Source organism: Thermobia domestica, chromosome 4 (genome assembly GCF_964235325.1).
Source record: "Thermobia domestica chromosome 4, izTheDome1.hap1.1, whole genome shotgun sequence".
Lineage (NCBI taxonomy): Eukaryota > Metazoa > Arthropoda > Insecta > Zygentoma > Lepismatidae > Thermobia > Thermobia domestica.
In genome coordinates this window covers 41623007-41637998 of record NC_137457.1, presented here as the reverse complement: position 1 = coordinate 41637998, position 14992 = coordinate 41623007, and the positions used below count along the sequence as shown (strand labels likewise).

The 14992-nt window shown below is 36.0% G+C and overlaps 1 protein-coding gene across 1 annotated transcript in view; it reads left to right on the top strand.

Moving 5' to 3' along the window:
* LOC145683303 (brachyurin-like) overlaps positions 1 to 14992 on the top strand; it is a 460948-nt gene that overhangs the window by 259067 nt on the left and 186889 nt on the right. Inside the window, exon 6 of the mRNA XM_081754665.1 lies at positions 10770 to 10888. Within this exon, the coding sequence (XP_081610791.1) occupies positions 10770 to 10888 (119 nt within the window). The remainder of the gene's footprint in view (positions 1 to 10769; positions 10889 to 14992) is intronic.

Below are 14992 nucleotides of genomic sequence, written 5' to 3'. Positions count from 1 at the left end.
AAAGAAGGGCACGAAAAGTCAAGCTTTATTTCTAAAGAAATGAAATGAAATAAAATGAAATATCTAGTTTAACGTCCCACGATTATGCGTCAAAACTAAGGGAGACGGTCATGATGACAAATGAATGAAACTTTGCAATGAAGAAAGAGGGAGGGAACGGGAGAACCCGAGAAAAGCCACGCAGACTGATTTCGTTCATCACAAAGCTCACTTGGAGCTAGCTGGGATCGAACAAGGGACCCCACACACCAGAGGTGAACGCTCTACCACTGAGCCACCGCGGTCCTCTTTAGTTAAAAAAGTGGATATGTTGTGCGCATAGCCATCGACGTAAGCAGGGAGTGGATTCTTGAGTTAAGGACCCCCCTCGAAATCCGGCCTTTTTTTCAATTTAGTCTAATTTTAGGTACAAAGCTTAGTATAATTTAGCTTCAAATTCTGTTTGGACCCCTCCCGAAATAAATTCTTGCGTACGTCTCTGCGCATAGCACTCAGAGCGGATTAAGGATTTTGGGACTCTGGAGCCGACTATTTCAAAGGGCCCTATGTTACGAATAATTCCAGCACATAACTTTTCTTTGATGTTTTCCACAGCCTCATAGGCTTATCGAAACACCGAGGAGTATGCTGTAACATTTCAATGTGCTCCAAGTTTACAATAATTAGTTTAATTAAATTCCATATTAACAGTTTAATGCCCATATACTTCAGTGTAACACATGAATGCCGAATACGAGCCAAATGGTCAACAGCAGAGATGGTCATCCTTCCTCATTTTTCCCACATGAGGGCCGGCCTCACCCTCATTTTAGTAGTTGAGGGTGAGGGCATTGGAGGGTGATAAACTAATTGAGGGTGAGTGTGAGGGCGTCAATGGAGGATGAGTGTGAGGGAGGGTGAGGAGAGGGCGTCAATGGAGGGTGATGTGTGAGGGAGGGTGTGTGTGAGGACGTCAATGCAGGATGAGTGTGAGGGAGGGTGCGGGGAGGGCGTCAGTGCAGGTGAGTGTGATGGAGGGTGAGGGGTGTCAATTGAGCGTGAGGGTGAGGGATGGTTAGGAAAAATGACCATCTCTGCTGTGACCACAATTTCACTAAGGACAAAGAGATTTTTTAGTTTCATACTGGTAAGGTTCTAAAGTATGAAGGCTAGGAAATTCCGTTGAACATTCATCACTACTATAACCTGCCCTCTAACATGCTTCATGTCGTTACATACATATAGCGTTTAGTTTGTGACACAGGGTTTATATTTCCCAACACCAAGGATTCACATGCAATATGGCATAGTGCTTCACATTCTACAACGCCATAATTTTCATAAATATGTTAAATATCAAAACTACGTGGAACATATTTATGAAAATTATGGCAAACACTCACCAGTGGGGTAGATAAAGACCCTCTATCACATTCACATATATTCTATTATCGATATTTGCTAATAAATTCATCATATTATATTTATTCTGCTTATATTTCCTTTATCTTTTTTCACATCAATTACACCGTTTAAATAAATTTCAAGCTTCATTACTCATTGCAACACTTTAAATACAGCTACGTAGTTAAAAATCACAATAAACATATCAAAAAATAATATATTAAAGAATCCTTAAATACCCTTTAAATAAAATTACCCGAAATTTACGACAGTTATTACAGATATATTTCTAGACTATCATGGTACTCGTGGAAATAAAAGTAAAATTAAGAAGAGTAAAAAAAAAAGACGAAATTTTCTATCAACAATTGACAAGCAAGTACTGTTTAGGGGAAGAAGCGAAAAAAATTGTCTCATACCGTGCGATCGACCTCAAACACAACTCGCCAAAATTAGTAGCATAAAGCTTCGTTGGTATTCGATAAACGCAAATAGCATTACAAGTTCTGTCTCTCAATGCCTCAATTGAATGTTCAAAGTTCTCTGCGTATGAACGATTTCAGAATCAATTATGTGAATGTAAAATCTCAAATAAAGAATAAAATAAAATAAAATGGGGGAGGGGTGGGTTGAAAAATAACATGTTCATAGAAGAGGAAAGTGCAGGAAAAAGAGAAAAACGAAAGAGATGACGGTCGTTAAGTGATAAATGAACCAAAAATGTACGGAAAGTGTCGATTTTAGGCCGATTTTTTAAATTTTATTTTTCGAAATGGGGCGAGCCTAAGTAAGAAGCGCTGTGTGTCTTCTGGTCGGAAAGTTTCGCAAATCCGTGCCCAGATCAATACATTTATAGGGAGAGAATAGTCCAAATAAATGTATTAATACTCACCGTATCTGGCCCAACCAATTAGAATTACGAACGGGCTAACCGTAAGGTGGGTCGATCGGTTATGTTTTGTAAATTTCTAAAACAACAAAAAGCTGTTCGATATCCCAACGACAATGAGTTGAGGTAAGAAAAGATTTTAAAGAGACTATGTTCGAGCGGGGATAACCAAAACAGATACAAAAATTGTACTAACGTGTTTGCCAAATTCTTGTTAGTGGCTATCAGCATACAAGGGCGCCAACATGGAAGTGACGTGTACATTTCCATCCTATCTGATACTAATTTAAGGAAATTGAAGATATAAGTTGGGAGGGGACAACGACACTCTGGTACGGGATTACATATTGTACTAAAAAGGATTTCTTTACAATATTATTCACTCTTGTCACATCCTTTACTTCCGAACCTCAATAAATTTTTAATTCGACAAACGACTGAGAAAGAAAGAAAATACATTTTAAAAAAATCCTAGGGGACTAAGTCACATTAATTCACATTTTGAAGATTAATTGGACATACTTTGGTCGTATTACTATCATGAATTAGCTACTTTAATCCGTAGGTAAATAGAAGCTGTTGAAAATTTATCGGTATTTGAAATATATTTCCCTGAGTAAATCATTTCATCGCCACCTTAAACATTTCACAGATATTTCTATGTAGTCAAGCTTCGATTTCTTAAACCAAGTGTCACTCAGAAATATATATGTTTTTAAATATAACAAAAAATCCTCACAATGGCAGTACCGACCTTGTTAACGCCATGACAACAAATTACTAACGCTTGCACAGACGCTCTTTCCCCACAAGAGGGCGCTGTGAATGCATAATCTAATTTTATCAAAAGTTAATATTCCGCCCAATTTTTAAAATAATTCTACTTCGTACATTAGAATGTTACAGATTAGTACTAAAATTGTAGAAAAGTTTGACTTCAAAATGTACAAAAATAACTAGGCGAGCCTTCTTGATGTTTGGAAATGGCATAAAATGAACAAAGACTATAGAAATAATACAACGATTCTTCGCTTATTTATATGATAATCAATTTGGCCTAATTAAATTTTAAAATAAAGATTCGCACAACAAACATTTTAGATTTGCCCATCTTTGTTTATACAAAAATATACAAAATGAAAATGTCGCTACATAACTAAACAGACAATTTGCCATTTATTTATATTGAACAACATTTTGAGCTACATAAAATTCCACTTTTAAAATGTTGCTCTTCAAATAACCGAAGTGACATTTTAATAAGTTTCTCTCCTTCGTTTTATTAAAGGTACAATTTATGTTGGTGATACATACAAAAATATTTAAAAAAACCTCTTAGCTAGTTAAAATTCATTTTCTTTAAAAAAAAGTCGTACTACAAGAATTGGTCTATATTTTTTTAAAAATGACTTTCCTTCATTTATTAAAGAGGATATCATATTTGAAGACATACGAAAACTAAATGATCTCACAAAATATAAAGTGGCTCTCCTTATTATTTAAATGATACAAAAACGGCTTTATAATTAGTACAAAAAGGTGCAATAATAATGCAAAAATTTTGAGCTAGTTGAGATATTTTCTTGTAATTCATTTTTCTTGGTTGGCACAAAATACACAAAATAGTGCAAAATTCAAATTTGAAACCAATGCTCCAACTAAATTTGGAAATGATCCTTCTTACAAGCAAGGTCCACAACGAGGCAGACTCAGATCCGACTCGAACTTCGCCCACAGGACACATAATGGAAAAGAAGAAAAATGCCAAATTGAAGCTGCCCAATGCCAGAAACAACGGAATTATGCTCCCCAACATAACGCACCACGCGGCAATATGATATAGGATAAACGTCGCAAGATACCCGTTTAGGTCGAAATCGGAAAGGACGAGAAGCACCGAGATGATACCAAGATACCTGATATGGTATAACACAGACGTGGCCGCCATCTTGAAAGCCGTTATCGTGAACATATCGTAAGGTGTTGAAACGTGAAGGATGTCTTGTGAAAGATCGATGTCGTTTAGAATTATAAACTGAAACCAATGCCCAAACTCTAATAACGTATCGAGCATGGTATTGACGTGAAGAGGAATTCATGCGAGCAGAGTATGGAAAAACAGCTGAAGTTATGTTGTTAACGCGATGGAACAGAAACGGCCAAAGGAACCCAGAACCCGTGGATGATGCGACAAAGAAACACACACGCACACACGTAGAGAAAAACATATACATTTGAGTTGGAATGCTATATACACACACAGATATATATACATAGATACAGATATATAACATTGTACCTATTGTTGAAAATCTCTGCAGTAGTGGTAGTGAGTAAAGAAATGAGTGACACACAACTCCCGCAAACACCAAGCACATTTGTTCACAGAAAGTTCTGGGCACTCGTCTTTACAACATTCACGCTGTCGTAGATTGAAACAAAAGTCAGTTGTGTTGTATTGTAAAGCAACGTCCTCTGCTAATCCAGCTAGTTTCCATCCGCATTGATGTGTCATATGAAATCGTGGACCACATTGGTTGTGTATCAGTGAATGCAACTTAAGGACGGTGTCTCGCTGGTAAAGGTTTACGTTTGTATGGTCACGCTATGCCTCCGAAATCCGTCGTACCATGTGTTTATACATACGGAAGTAAGAAAGATCCAATGGTTGGCACTGCGAAGTAGTTTTTTCAGGTATAATATGGATGCGAATATGATCGGCGGTGTAACCACTTTCATAAAGTAGCCTTGCATATGTGTCTCTGTCCTTGTGAAGTCCATATGAATCTAGCAACAGAAGGCTTTGTGTGATGGGAGCATCTGCTGCTACTTGTGGTATTACGCATTCTTTGATGAAAACCGAATACGCTTCCCTTGTCATTTTATCAGAAGGCGTCCATAATACCACTAAATTTGGTGCGGCGAACATATTGTCCTGAACCCTAGTACTTAAAGCTACGGGTTCCTGGAGAATGACAAAGAGTTTATCCGCCACCACCCCTGATTTCGACAGCAACGGCACCACAGTGTACGTATGCGTTGTTGCTTGCACAGAATGGACACAGCCCTGAATGTACGATGGTCCTCTTCTGGGTAATGTGCGCCCACTTGTCAACTCTTTCGCAAAACCGGATTCATCAGCATTCAATATATTTGCATTCTCAAACCCATTAATGATAGTTGTGGTTTCGTCACGACACCCAGCAATAATCAAATCAATATCCTCCTTGTTGCGTGCATACTTCATTGTGACATATGACATGATTTTAAGGCTCAAGATATTGTTTTGTTGTTTGAGTGCCCCAATTGACTAGCATAGAACGTACGGAGACTACACTTCAGAGCCTGCTCCTTTGCCCATAATTTAAGATCACTGTCCTGGACAATGCGGTTATCACGCACGTCGCGCAGCTATAAATTGTTGCAGCACATGTTCTGTGATTTCGCGATACACTTCGCGTTTTGTTTTCAAAACGCCTATGTCGCGTTGTTCTTTCGATTTAGACAGTGTTCTCACCGAGGGACAGTTGAAGAATCTGTGTTTCATCGAGCGATATGAACGATGTGCGAATGTTTGACGCCCTTTATCTTTTACGTCAAGCCAGTAGTGTAACATGTTAACTTTGTCCTCTAGCGTATAATATTTTATATTACCTTCGATTCCATTCGGCTCATAGTCACTGTCGGACGAGAACAATGTTGCCTGTGGTTCGGGCGAAGAATCACTCCAAGGCAGCGTGCTGACACCACTATCCGCGGTATCCTCTTCACCTGTTTGGGCCGGACCGGGTTTCTATTCATCAATGTCGAGAGTCTCATCCACATTTACTTCTGTTACATCCTAGTTGTTCAAAAACTCCAGCATGTGTTCAGCTGCTTTTCGTTCCGCCACTGTCGGTTCTGTCGATTGAACGTACCCTTGTTTTGAAAGCTCCCTTTGCATAACTAACACCACATTGAGAGGGTTCATATTGCAGGTCTACACTGGCGTTTTTAGATGAACAATAGTGCGGACACCTTTACTATACAGAATATTAAGCGTTTTGACTCGCGAATGCCACAAACACACTATCACTTCTAACGGGCTAGCACCTGCTGTCACGCTCACTTCGTTTCATCTGTGCCAGTGAAACCCGGAAACACAATTCGAGTGGTCTCACTCTGTGGTAAATTCGCCCTCTCATGGGAGATTGCAAAGACTCATAGAACCCGACTTCGCAGTGCTGCCTTTCACTGATATTGTGATTCTGTTTGGGACCGTCGAAAAATAAAAGATGAAATGAAATCTTTGAGCTTTACGTCCACGGTTATGCCGGTTAAGTTAAAGGAGACAGTGATGATGAGAGATGAGTGAAATGGTGGAATGAAGAAAGTGGTAGGAAACGGGAGAACCCCGAGAAAACCCACGAGCACGGTGTTTGTCCACCACAAAGTCCACACGGCGCGAGCTGGGATCAAGCCGGGGACCCAAGCACCAGAGATGGACGCTCTACCACAGGGTCACCGCGTCTCCCGTCGAAAGACAGTGTAGCATATTGCGCAAAAGAAAAGAAACATTCGTAAAGAAATGTCAGCTAGAACATGGCTGGGCCTTATCACCCATGCATACTTTGTTTCAAATACTGTTGTTTAAAACAAACGTAGGCCGAAATGTTCTTTGTTCTCACGAAACAGCAGGAAACGTGAATAAGAAAAGTACAAAACGTTGCCCAGAAGTGAGTTTCGATTTGAAGTAGGTCCTGCTTTTGGTAACCAATCCAATATTATTTTACCTACTCTCCCGATTGAGCTGCCTTCATGCTGTTTCACAATAGATAGCCCCTTTCAGTTCCTGTAGTCTTCAAACGGACGCTCGTATCGCGGGTACAACTGTGGCTTTTACTGTACCAAACCGGGTCCCAATATCCTTGAAAGACATAATGCGTCAATGCGGAGACACTTCCATGTACAGACACTGCTACGTTTACTTGACGCGTACCATTGCCGTGGCATGTTACCCAATGCCGTGGCGTCTTCTGTCCTTCGCATACACGTTTGTTTTACCCGAGTCTTCTACACTTTCAACATTCCAACATTTCATTCATTTCTCATAATCACCGTCTCCTTTAGCCTGGTCGGCATAACCGCGGGACGTAAAACTAAAAACTTTCATTTTTTTCTTCTACACTTCATCACGTCCTCACCATTACACATATCTTTTCCGCGATTACATCATTCATTTTCATTTTGCATTTTACCTTACATTGATATATCACACATCCCACTTCTCATTTCAATACTTTACGGTATATCCAAGATCGTGGCTCTCAAGATGTCCGCCAAAATATTGTTATAATATATCAGGTATCTTTTTGGTATCATCCCGGTGCTTCTCGCCCTTTCCGTTTTAGACATAAACGGATATCTTGCGACGTTTACCTTACATCATATTGGCGCGTGGTGCGTTATGTTGGGGAGCATAACTCCGGTGTTTCTGGCATTGGGCAGCTCTAATTTCGCATTTTGTCTTCTTTTCCATTATGTGTCATGTGGGCGAAGTTTGAGTCGGATCTGAGTGTGCCTCGTTTTGGACCTTGCTTGTTATTTTATTTAAATGTTACAAACGTTTATTTAAATGTTTTTTAGTTTACAAAATAATACAAAATTCAAATTATCAAAATGATGCATTTCGAATAGTCAAAGTGCCTAAACTTTAAAAATGTTTCTTACTTTATTAACTCTAAAATGTATAACGGGACAGATACTGGTCATAGTGACAAATACTCAGTGCTTTCCCACATAACGGTATGTTTTTCCTGATATATATTGGATCAGATTCTGAACGTTCGAAGCTGCTTGTATTTTCACTCTTTCTGCATAAATGACATTATTAAGGGCACTGGTACATCAGTTACTCATTTTTGTTTTCAATTGCAAAACAGAAGTTAAAAACTCATGCGTTGTAATGTTAAATAGAACATATCTTTAGAAATACAATAACTAGTTAAATTTCGAAATATCCATTCTTTGCTTATTTAGGGGGCCTAAACCGCATAATTTCCTATGCAAATTTCATGGTCGTCGATTTTATCATTATGGAAAAATGATTCAAATCCTTTTAGAAAACGACCTACTATGCGGTTTCAATAAGTGTAGAAGGCCACCGCCTTTCAATGCCCTCATACCAAATATAAGAACAGATCTTTAGATATTTTATCGTTTAGGGGATTATTTTGCCGGGGTTAAACAAAATAGGACATAGTCGTTTTGTAATGGGTACATAATATCCTGTATGTTGCTTTTTTTCCACATAAACTATTTGCTGTGCAAATACAGAAAACTTTTTAACAATATTTTAATACGGTGTACAGTTTACGATTTCTGTAGGGTTAAATATTGGAGTTTTGACATAAAGGTTAAAAAAACATTCTGGTATATGGTAGTCAATATCCCATTGCTAAATGTGTACTCCTTCCGCATGATTTTTTTGAAATATTTAATTTTTAATAGGCGTGTCCCATATACACTATAAGAACCAGATAAGAATATATTACATTCGTAATCAGCATATTAGAAAAATTGCACGTATCCAATTTTATTCTAACCTTTTAGATTTTTATCTAAAAGGCGTATAAACTATAAAAGCTAGGTAAAAAGAAAAATATATTCATAGTTACAAGTTCCATAACCACAATATACCAAGTTTTAAACGAATTTGTTAAAATTGTTATAAAGGGGCGTTTTCCACATACACTAATATAATAATCGTAATTAGGATAATCGAAAATAGCTATATACCGAATTTCATACCAATCCTGTATTATAGTGTTTGCTATGCTACATAGTAGTGTCGAAAATATATCCTAGCCTTAAGTAATTTCTTCAATGTTAAAGAGAGTGTAAAATGTTTTTTTTATGTAAGCTCTACTGTTATATAGGGGTGAGAAAAAGGTAGAGCTGTTTTCTTAATATTCTCTGTTATGATAAATAAGGGTTGAATTCATGCTTCTAGCCTTTCTTGTGTAACCTCTGCTATTTTATATAGAATTTTAAAACATAGGGTCATGAAAGAGAACGAGTTATGTGGGGTGGGTTATGTTGTAAAGGATTATAGAATAAAAGCTATGGCCCAGTGGTTTACAGAAAGACTGTAGGAAGAAAGATATTTCTTGCAATACATCTGCAAGGTTAAAAGGGGTCAACCTTCTTCTGTGCCATTTTCTGTGCGGAACTCTTTCATTGAGAATTGTAGACACTATAAACCCCAAGAACATATTTGTGTAGATGAACAGTTACTTCCTACTAATGTCAGATGCAAACTCATATGTCTAACAAGCACAACAAATTTAGACTAAAATTTTGGCTGTTTGCAGATCATGATATATATAAATAGGATTTCCTACCTGAGAAAGAACCAAGAACGAATCTAGGTGAATATATTGTTCTGAAGCTCATGGAACTTTTTCTCAACCGAGTACGGAATGTTACTTGAGAACACTTTTTTACAAGTAGAAAATTAGCGGAATGTTTGAAATAGAAACAGACGACCTTGGTATTATGCGTCCAAATAGAAGAGAAATTCCGAATTTGTGCTTGAACCAAAGAGTAAAGGATATGTTCAGTACAGATTTATGTGAAGATCAATTAGAAAATACAATAACAGTATACAAATGAAACGGCGAGAAGAGTGTTGCAGTTTTGATTAAATGCATAACTGTGTGACAATTTCAACAGGTAGAAAGAAAAAATCCAAGACAGTAATCTATTATAATAACACGAAATAGTTTGTTGATGTAATCGAACAAATGGCAAAGAAATACACAGTAAAATCTATGAATAGGATATGGCCGATACATGTTTTCTTTAGTGTCTGGACGCATAATGTTCACTTTGACACTGGCAAGAAAAAGAAATGGGAATAGTTGTATACGTTTAAATTTTCTTATAATTGCATATATAACACACTTTGAAGTTAAGTTGATAATATATCTTTGCGCAAGTAAGTGGAATGGAAAGATATGCTTGATTAGATATTTTAATAAGCAGCCATGAATCGTGAACTAATTATATTTCTTTATTATACTTGTAGCTGTTTAGGCTAGTGGACTGATTTTAAACTCGTCCTAGTTTGCTTGAGTGTTAATTATTAGTTATAGTTTCAAGAATAACAATTACTTATAGAACTGTCAGTTATAAAACATCAAAGTCGTCAGACGAATAAAGTACAATCAATATTATAGTTTCTAAGTTTCAGATGAAGTCTAAAGTTGTATCTCATGGTTTCTTTTGTTCATTTACTATGTATTTCATAAGTTTTTAAATATTACAAATGTGCTGTTATTACACAAATACAGTAAATACACCGTTTGGAAACATCTTAAAAATGAATATCAAATTATACAAACATATTATTTTAACTTAAATACCTTACAAATGTTTACAGGCGAAAATTCAAGTAGCTTACCAGTACCAATTATAAAAAAATAATGTTACTACACAATAGTTATTTTTCTTACAGTATTGGTCACCTGGCAGTGTATGACTACGCATTAATCAAATTACTATACCCAGCTAATTTGACGTGGGCCGTAAAGCCTTTTCCAATTGAAAAAATTCCAATCCAGCTTCCAGAACCTGGTAAGAATTGCAATTTTTACTTAAACGTTTTCACACAGTAACAACTTAAAGTGATGTCAAACACGCTATTCACTGAAAGTATTAGTTTAGATTATTTACAATAACCAATAATTACATAATAATAATAATAATAATAATAATAATAATAATAATAATAATAATAATAATAATAATAATAATAATATCAAGCAATGCAATGCTAGCTTAATTTTTCAATATTAATAATTATTTATGAAAACAGAAGGAAAATACAATAATTACTTAGGCGCCTTTACTATGGTGTGTACGCTCCACCGAAATTAAAATGAAATGAAATCCTTCAGCCTAAGCTCTTGGCATGTGGCAATATTACCGGGGTAACCCATGGTAGATGTGACGCTTGTCCATGATGAACAATGAAAGATCGCAGACAATAAAGCTGCTTCAATAACTAAAACACTTACTGACATACCTGCACAGACTGTGCCTTCAATAAAATTATCTTTAGTTATGTTTCTTCCATGAACAATTTAAGCTCGACGATCTGGTACAACCTATGGTACCTCATTTCGGCTGCTATGAAATCCACTTCTTGAATCTGTAACAGTAGTGATTCGTCTTCCTATCCAATAGGTGTCCCATTAATGACACGTTCAGCCATTCTAGTGACACATAGTAGATGTTCCCGCGTATAGACGGCCGAGTCAGCGAAATTTGATCTTGTTTTCCTAGAAATCGATATCATTTCCTGGAATTGGGAGGCTAGTTTCGACATGCCTTTAGTTGTTATGTTCATAGCCTTTTACGGCTAGCACAAGAACACAGGGGAAAATGTTTGTTTATGAGAACAGTCTGTTGCTATGGTGATAGTCTTGGATGCCTTCGTCTTGGATGGTCATACTCTTGGACGGATCATAGTCCTATCAGTTATCATGATCGAAGCTTCCCAATTGATTGATTGATTTTTGTCTTTTCGTTATGGATTTGAACACCCCAAACCCCTCCACTCCACTCCCTTCTGCAAAGAACGTAAGCGGACGTTGTTACTATGCTCATACTCTTGGACGGCTATCGGATCTTGATGAGAGTCCTTTCAGTTATCACGTTCGAAGCTTCCCAATTGATTGAATATCAAGTTCGAAGCTTCCCAATTGATTGATTGATTTTCGTCTTTTCGTTATGTATTGAATAGCTATTTTGCATAGCGAAGAGCATACTTAATGTCATAAAATATTCAATGCTTTCTCATCGAGAATCGAACCTGAACACTGAATATGTTTTCATTTTGAAAGCTCTCTCATTGAAATTGAACGCAAGACCAGTACTTCACGATTTAGAGTTGAATTAATTCTTGCATGGAAAAAAAAGAATTTCATGTATTGATTTTAGCTGTAGCATATGATATGTATATTGTTCGAAGCACTTCATTTCGAAGCACTATAATGCTTTCAAGTGTTCAATGCTCCCTTTCTCTCTCTTTCTCTCTATCATCGAGAATGGAACCCGGACCAAAGTTGTATTAAAACATAAATAAGAACCATAAAAATAAATTTTAAAAATACAGCATCACATTATTATTATTATTATTATTATTATTATTATTATTATTATGGTAATGATTTTAAAGTTGAACTAGCCCTTGCATGGTAAAAAAAGAATTTCACTTCGTTTCACGACAGAAAGGAACGAAATAGAAATATTTAATGCTCTTTCACTAAGAATCGAACCAGAACCCTAAATATGTTTTTATTTTGAAAGTTCTCTCATCGGAATCGAACGTGAGACCAGTACTTCACGATTTAGAGTTGAATTAATCCTCGCATGAAAAAAAGAATTTCACGGAGTAATCCAACTTGAGGTGAGCACTCTATCAACTGAACGTCAGTGCCTAGCATATAGATTAGATTTTATTTAGATTAGCATATAGATTAGACCGGATCCCAAACGATCATGGTCTTTCGTAAGTGTATGGTACATGTATAAACAAGATGAAACATGATTTCCTTTTCGTCATCCCTTCCTGCATCGTGTATGTGTGCACAGATATTTGTATGCATAGTGTCATTAGTCTCTGTTGATCATCTGCTGAAATAACATAGCTGTGTAAATCATAAGTTACTTTATAATATTGACTTCCATAGATTTCGAACATAATTGAACATAGAAACGTAAGCAAGATTTCATTGAAGTAGACGATTAGAAAAATACGAATAGTGGAAGATTAAGAATGGAACTACGACCAAATTCTGTATCTGAAAGGATACCATTCCAACAAATGCCAGAATTACCATATAGTGATGCATATAAATGTTTTGCCTCTCAATATAATCAGTATTGTACAAAGGAATTACGTTTGAGAACATTCAAACACTGGGCTATTTCATCAAAACAATGCCCGGATCAATTAAGTGATGGTCGATTTTTTTACACGAAGACAAGAGACCGAACTATATGCTTCAATTGTGCTGGTGGATTAAAAGATTGGACTGATAACGATGTTCCATGGATAGAACATGCGAAATGGTTTCCTAATTGTCCATTTCTTTACCTTAAGAAGGGATATGCTTTTATTAAACAAATACAGGAAAAGTACCCTGATATACAAGTATTTCGTAGTGCTCCGAATGATGATATACATAAAAATGTCAGTAAAAAGTTGCAATAAGAACTTAATTTTCAATATGGTACAATTTGAAGTGAAACTTGAATAAAGTTCCATTACATACTTTTTCTTTGGATATATTTGTAAAAAGTATATGTACATATTCTAAAGTTATCAAAACAATATGTATTTATACAAATAATTTACGTATGTGCTATTATGTATAACCTCCAGATGCATTAGCATCGTATTTGGAAAAATGGAAATATATGTTTAATATATAAAGGAATGAAGAATAATTTATTTGGACGTAACATGCACGATCTTGAATTTACTGAACTGATATCATAATCGTAAGTGTATAGGACATATATAAAAAAGAAGAAACATGTTTGTTTCTCCTCCTTGTCATAATAATTGGTGCATAAGGTCTTAATTTAATGAAAGCCAAATTGATGTGTATTGTACTGAAAAGTGGAACATTTGAATAAGTGAAACGTGTTGCTAAAGACTTTGTATTTGGATTTAAGTGAAATTTTAACAGAATGGGAAAGAAAACTTGTACATTTGATTCCGCTTGTTTTCAGACTATAAACAAAAAACTCATAGATTCAATTATGACTGATTTATTGGATAGTGTACAAACACAGTCAAGTTTGACGGAAAACGAACTTTAAAGTTGATAGGTGTCAATGAAGTGGACTTCTGTTCATAAAGAAGCTGAAAATACTTTTTATTTATACTGAACAGTATAGTATAATTCTAGTGCATTTAATAATAAGAATAATAATATAGTGAAATTGAAATCTTTTATTATTTTCATATAAAATTTGTATTTTGTGATCGACCAATACGGTAGGATTTTTAAATTAGTATACTAATGTTGTTGTTATTCCGATACTTCTCTTTTAGGAGTTAAGAAACTTCATTTAGAATGGTTGATCTGAAAAGAAACCGTACAGACGTCTTTTTTTCGATCACAGCACAACGTACGTTTACGATGAAGAACGTTGTGTTTGTAGATTTTTGAATTTATCAGAAAGCCCATACTGTGTGAACCGCGATCGAATCAGGGACCCCAAAATACTGGATGTAAATCCTGTATCACTGAGCCATCATACTCGTCAAACCAAAAAAAAAACACATATATGAATGTGTTTTGCTAGTCTCTTTCTTTCTCTGTTTGCTAGCACATTGAACTCCATCTTAAAATGGTTTAGTTTTAAGAGCAACAGATAAGATAACATTGTCAAATGTTTTGATGGTTCGTATTGAATCTAAATAACAGACTGACCTACAGCCCTGCTAAACGAATGATAAAAGGTACACTACATTTAATTGCATGTAAAGAGTTTTAGTTCTATAGTTGACTACTAGACTAGTGGAGAGGGAAAGTGATGATGAGAAATGATGAAGTGAAAAAAGTGGGAGGAAACGGGAGAACTCCCAAGGGAATCCATTCATACGGTGTTTTTCTACCACAAAGTTCACTTGTCTCGAGTAGAATTTGAACACGATGCTTC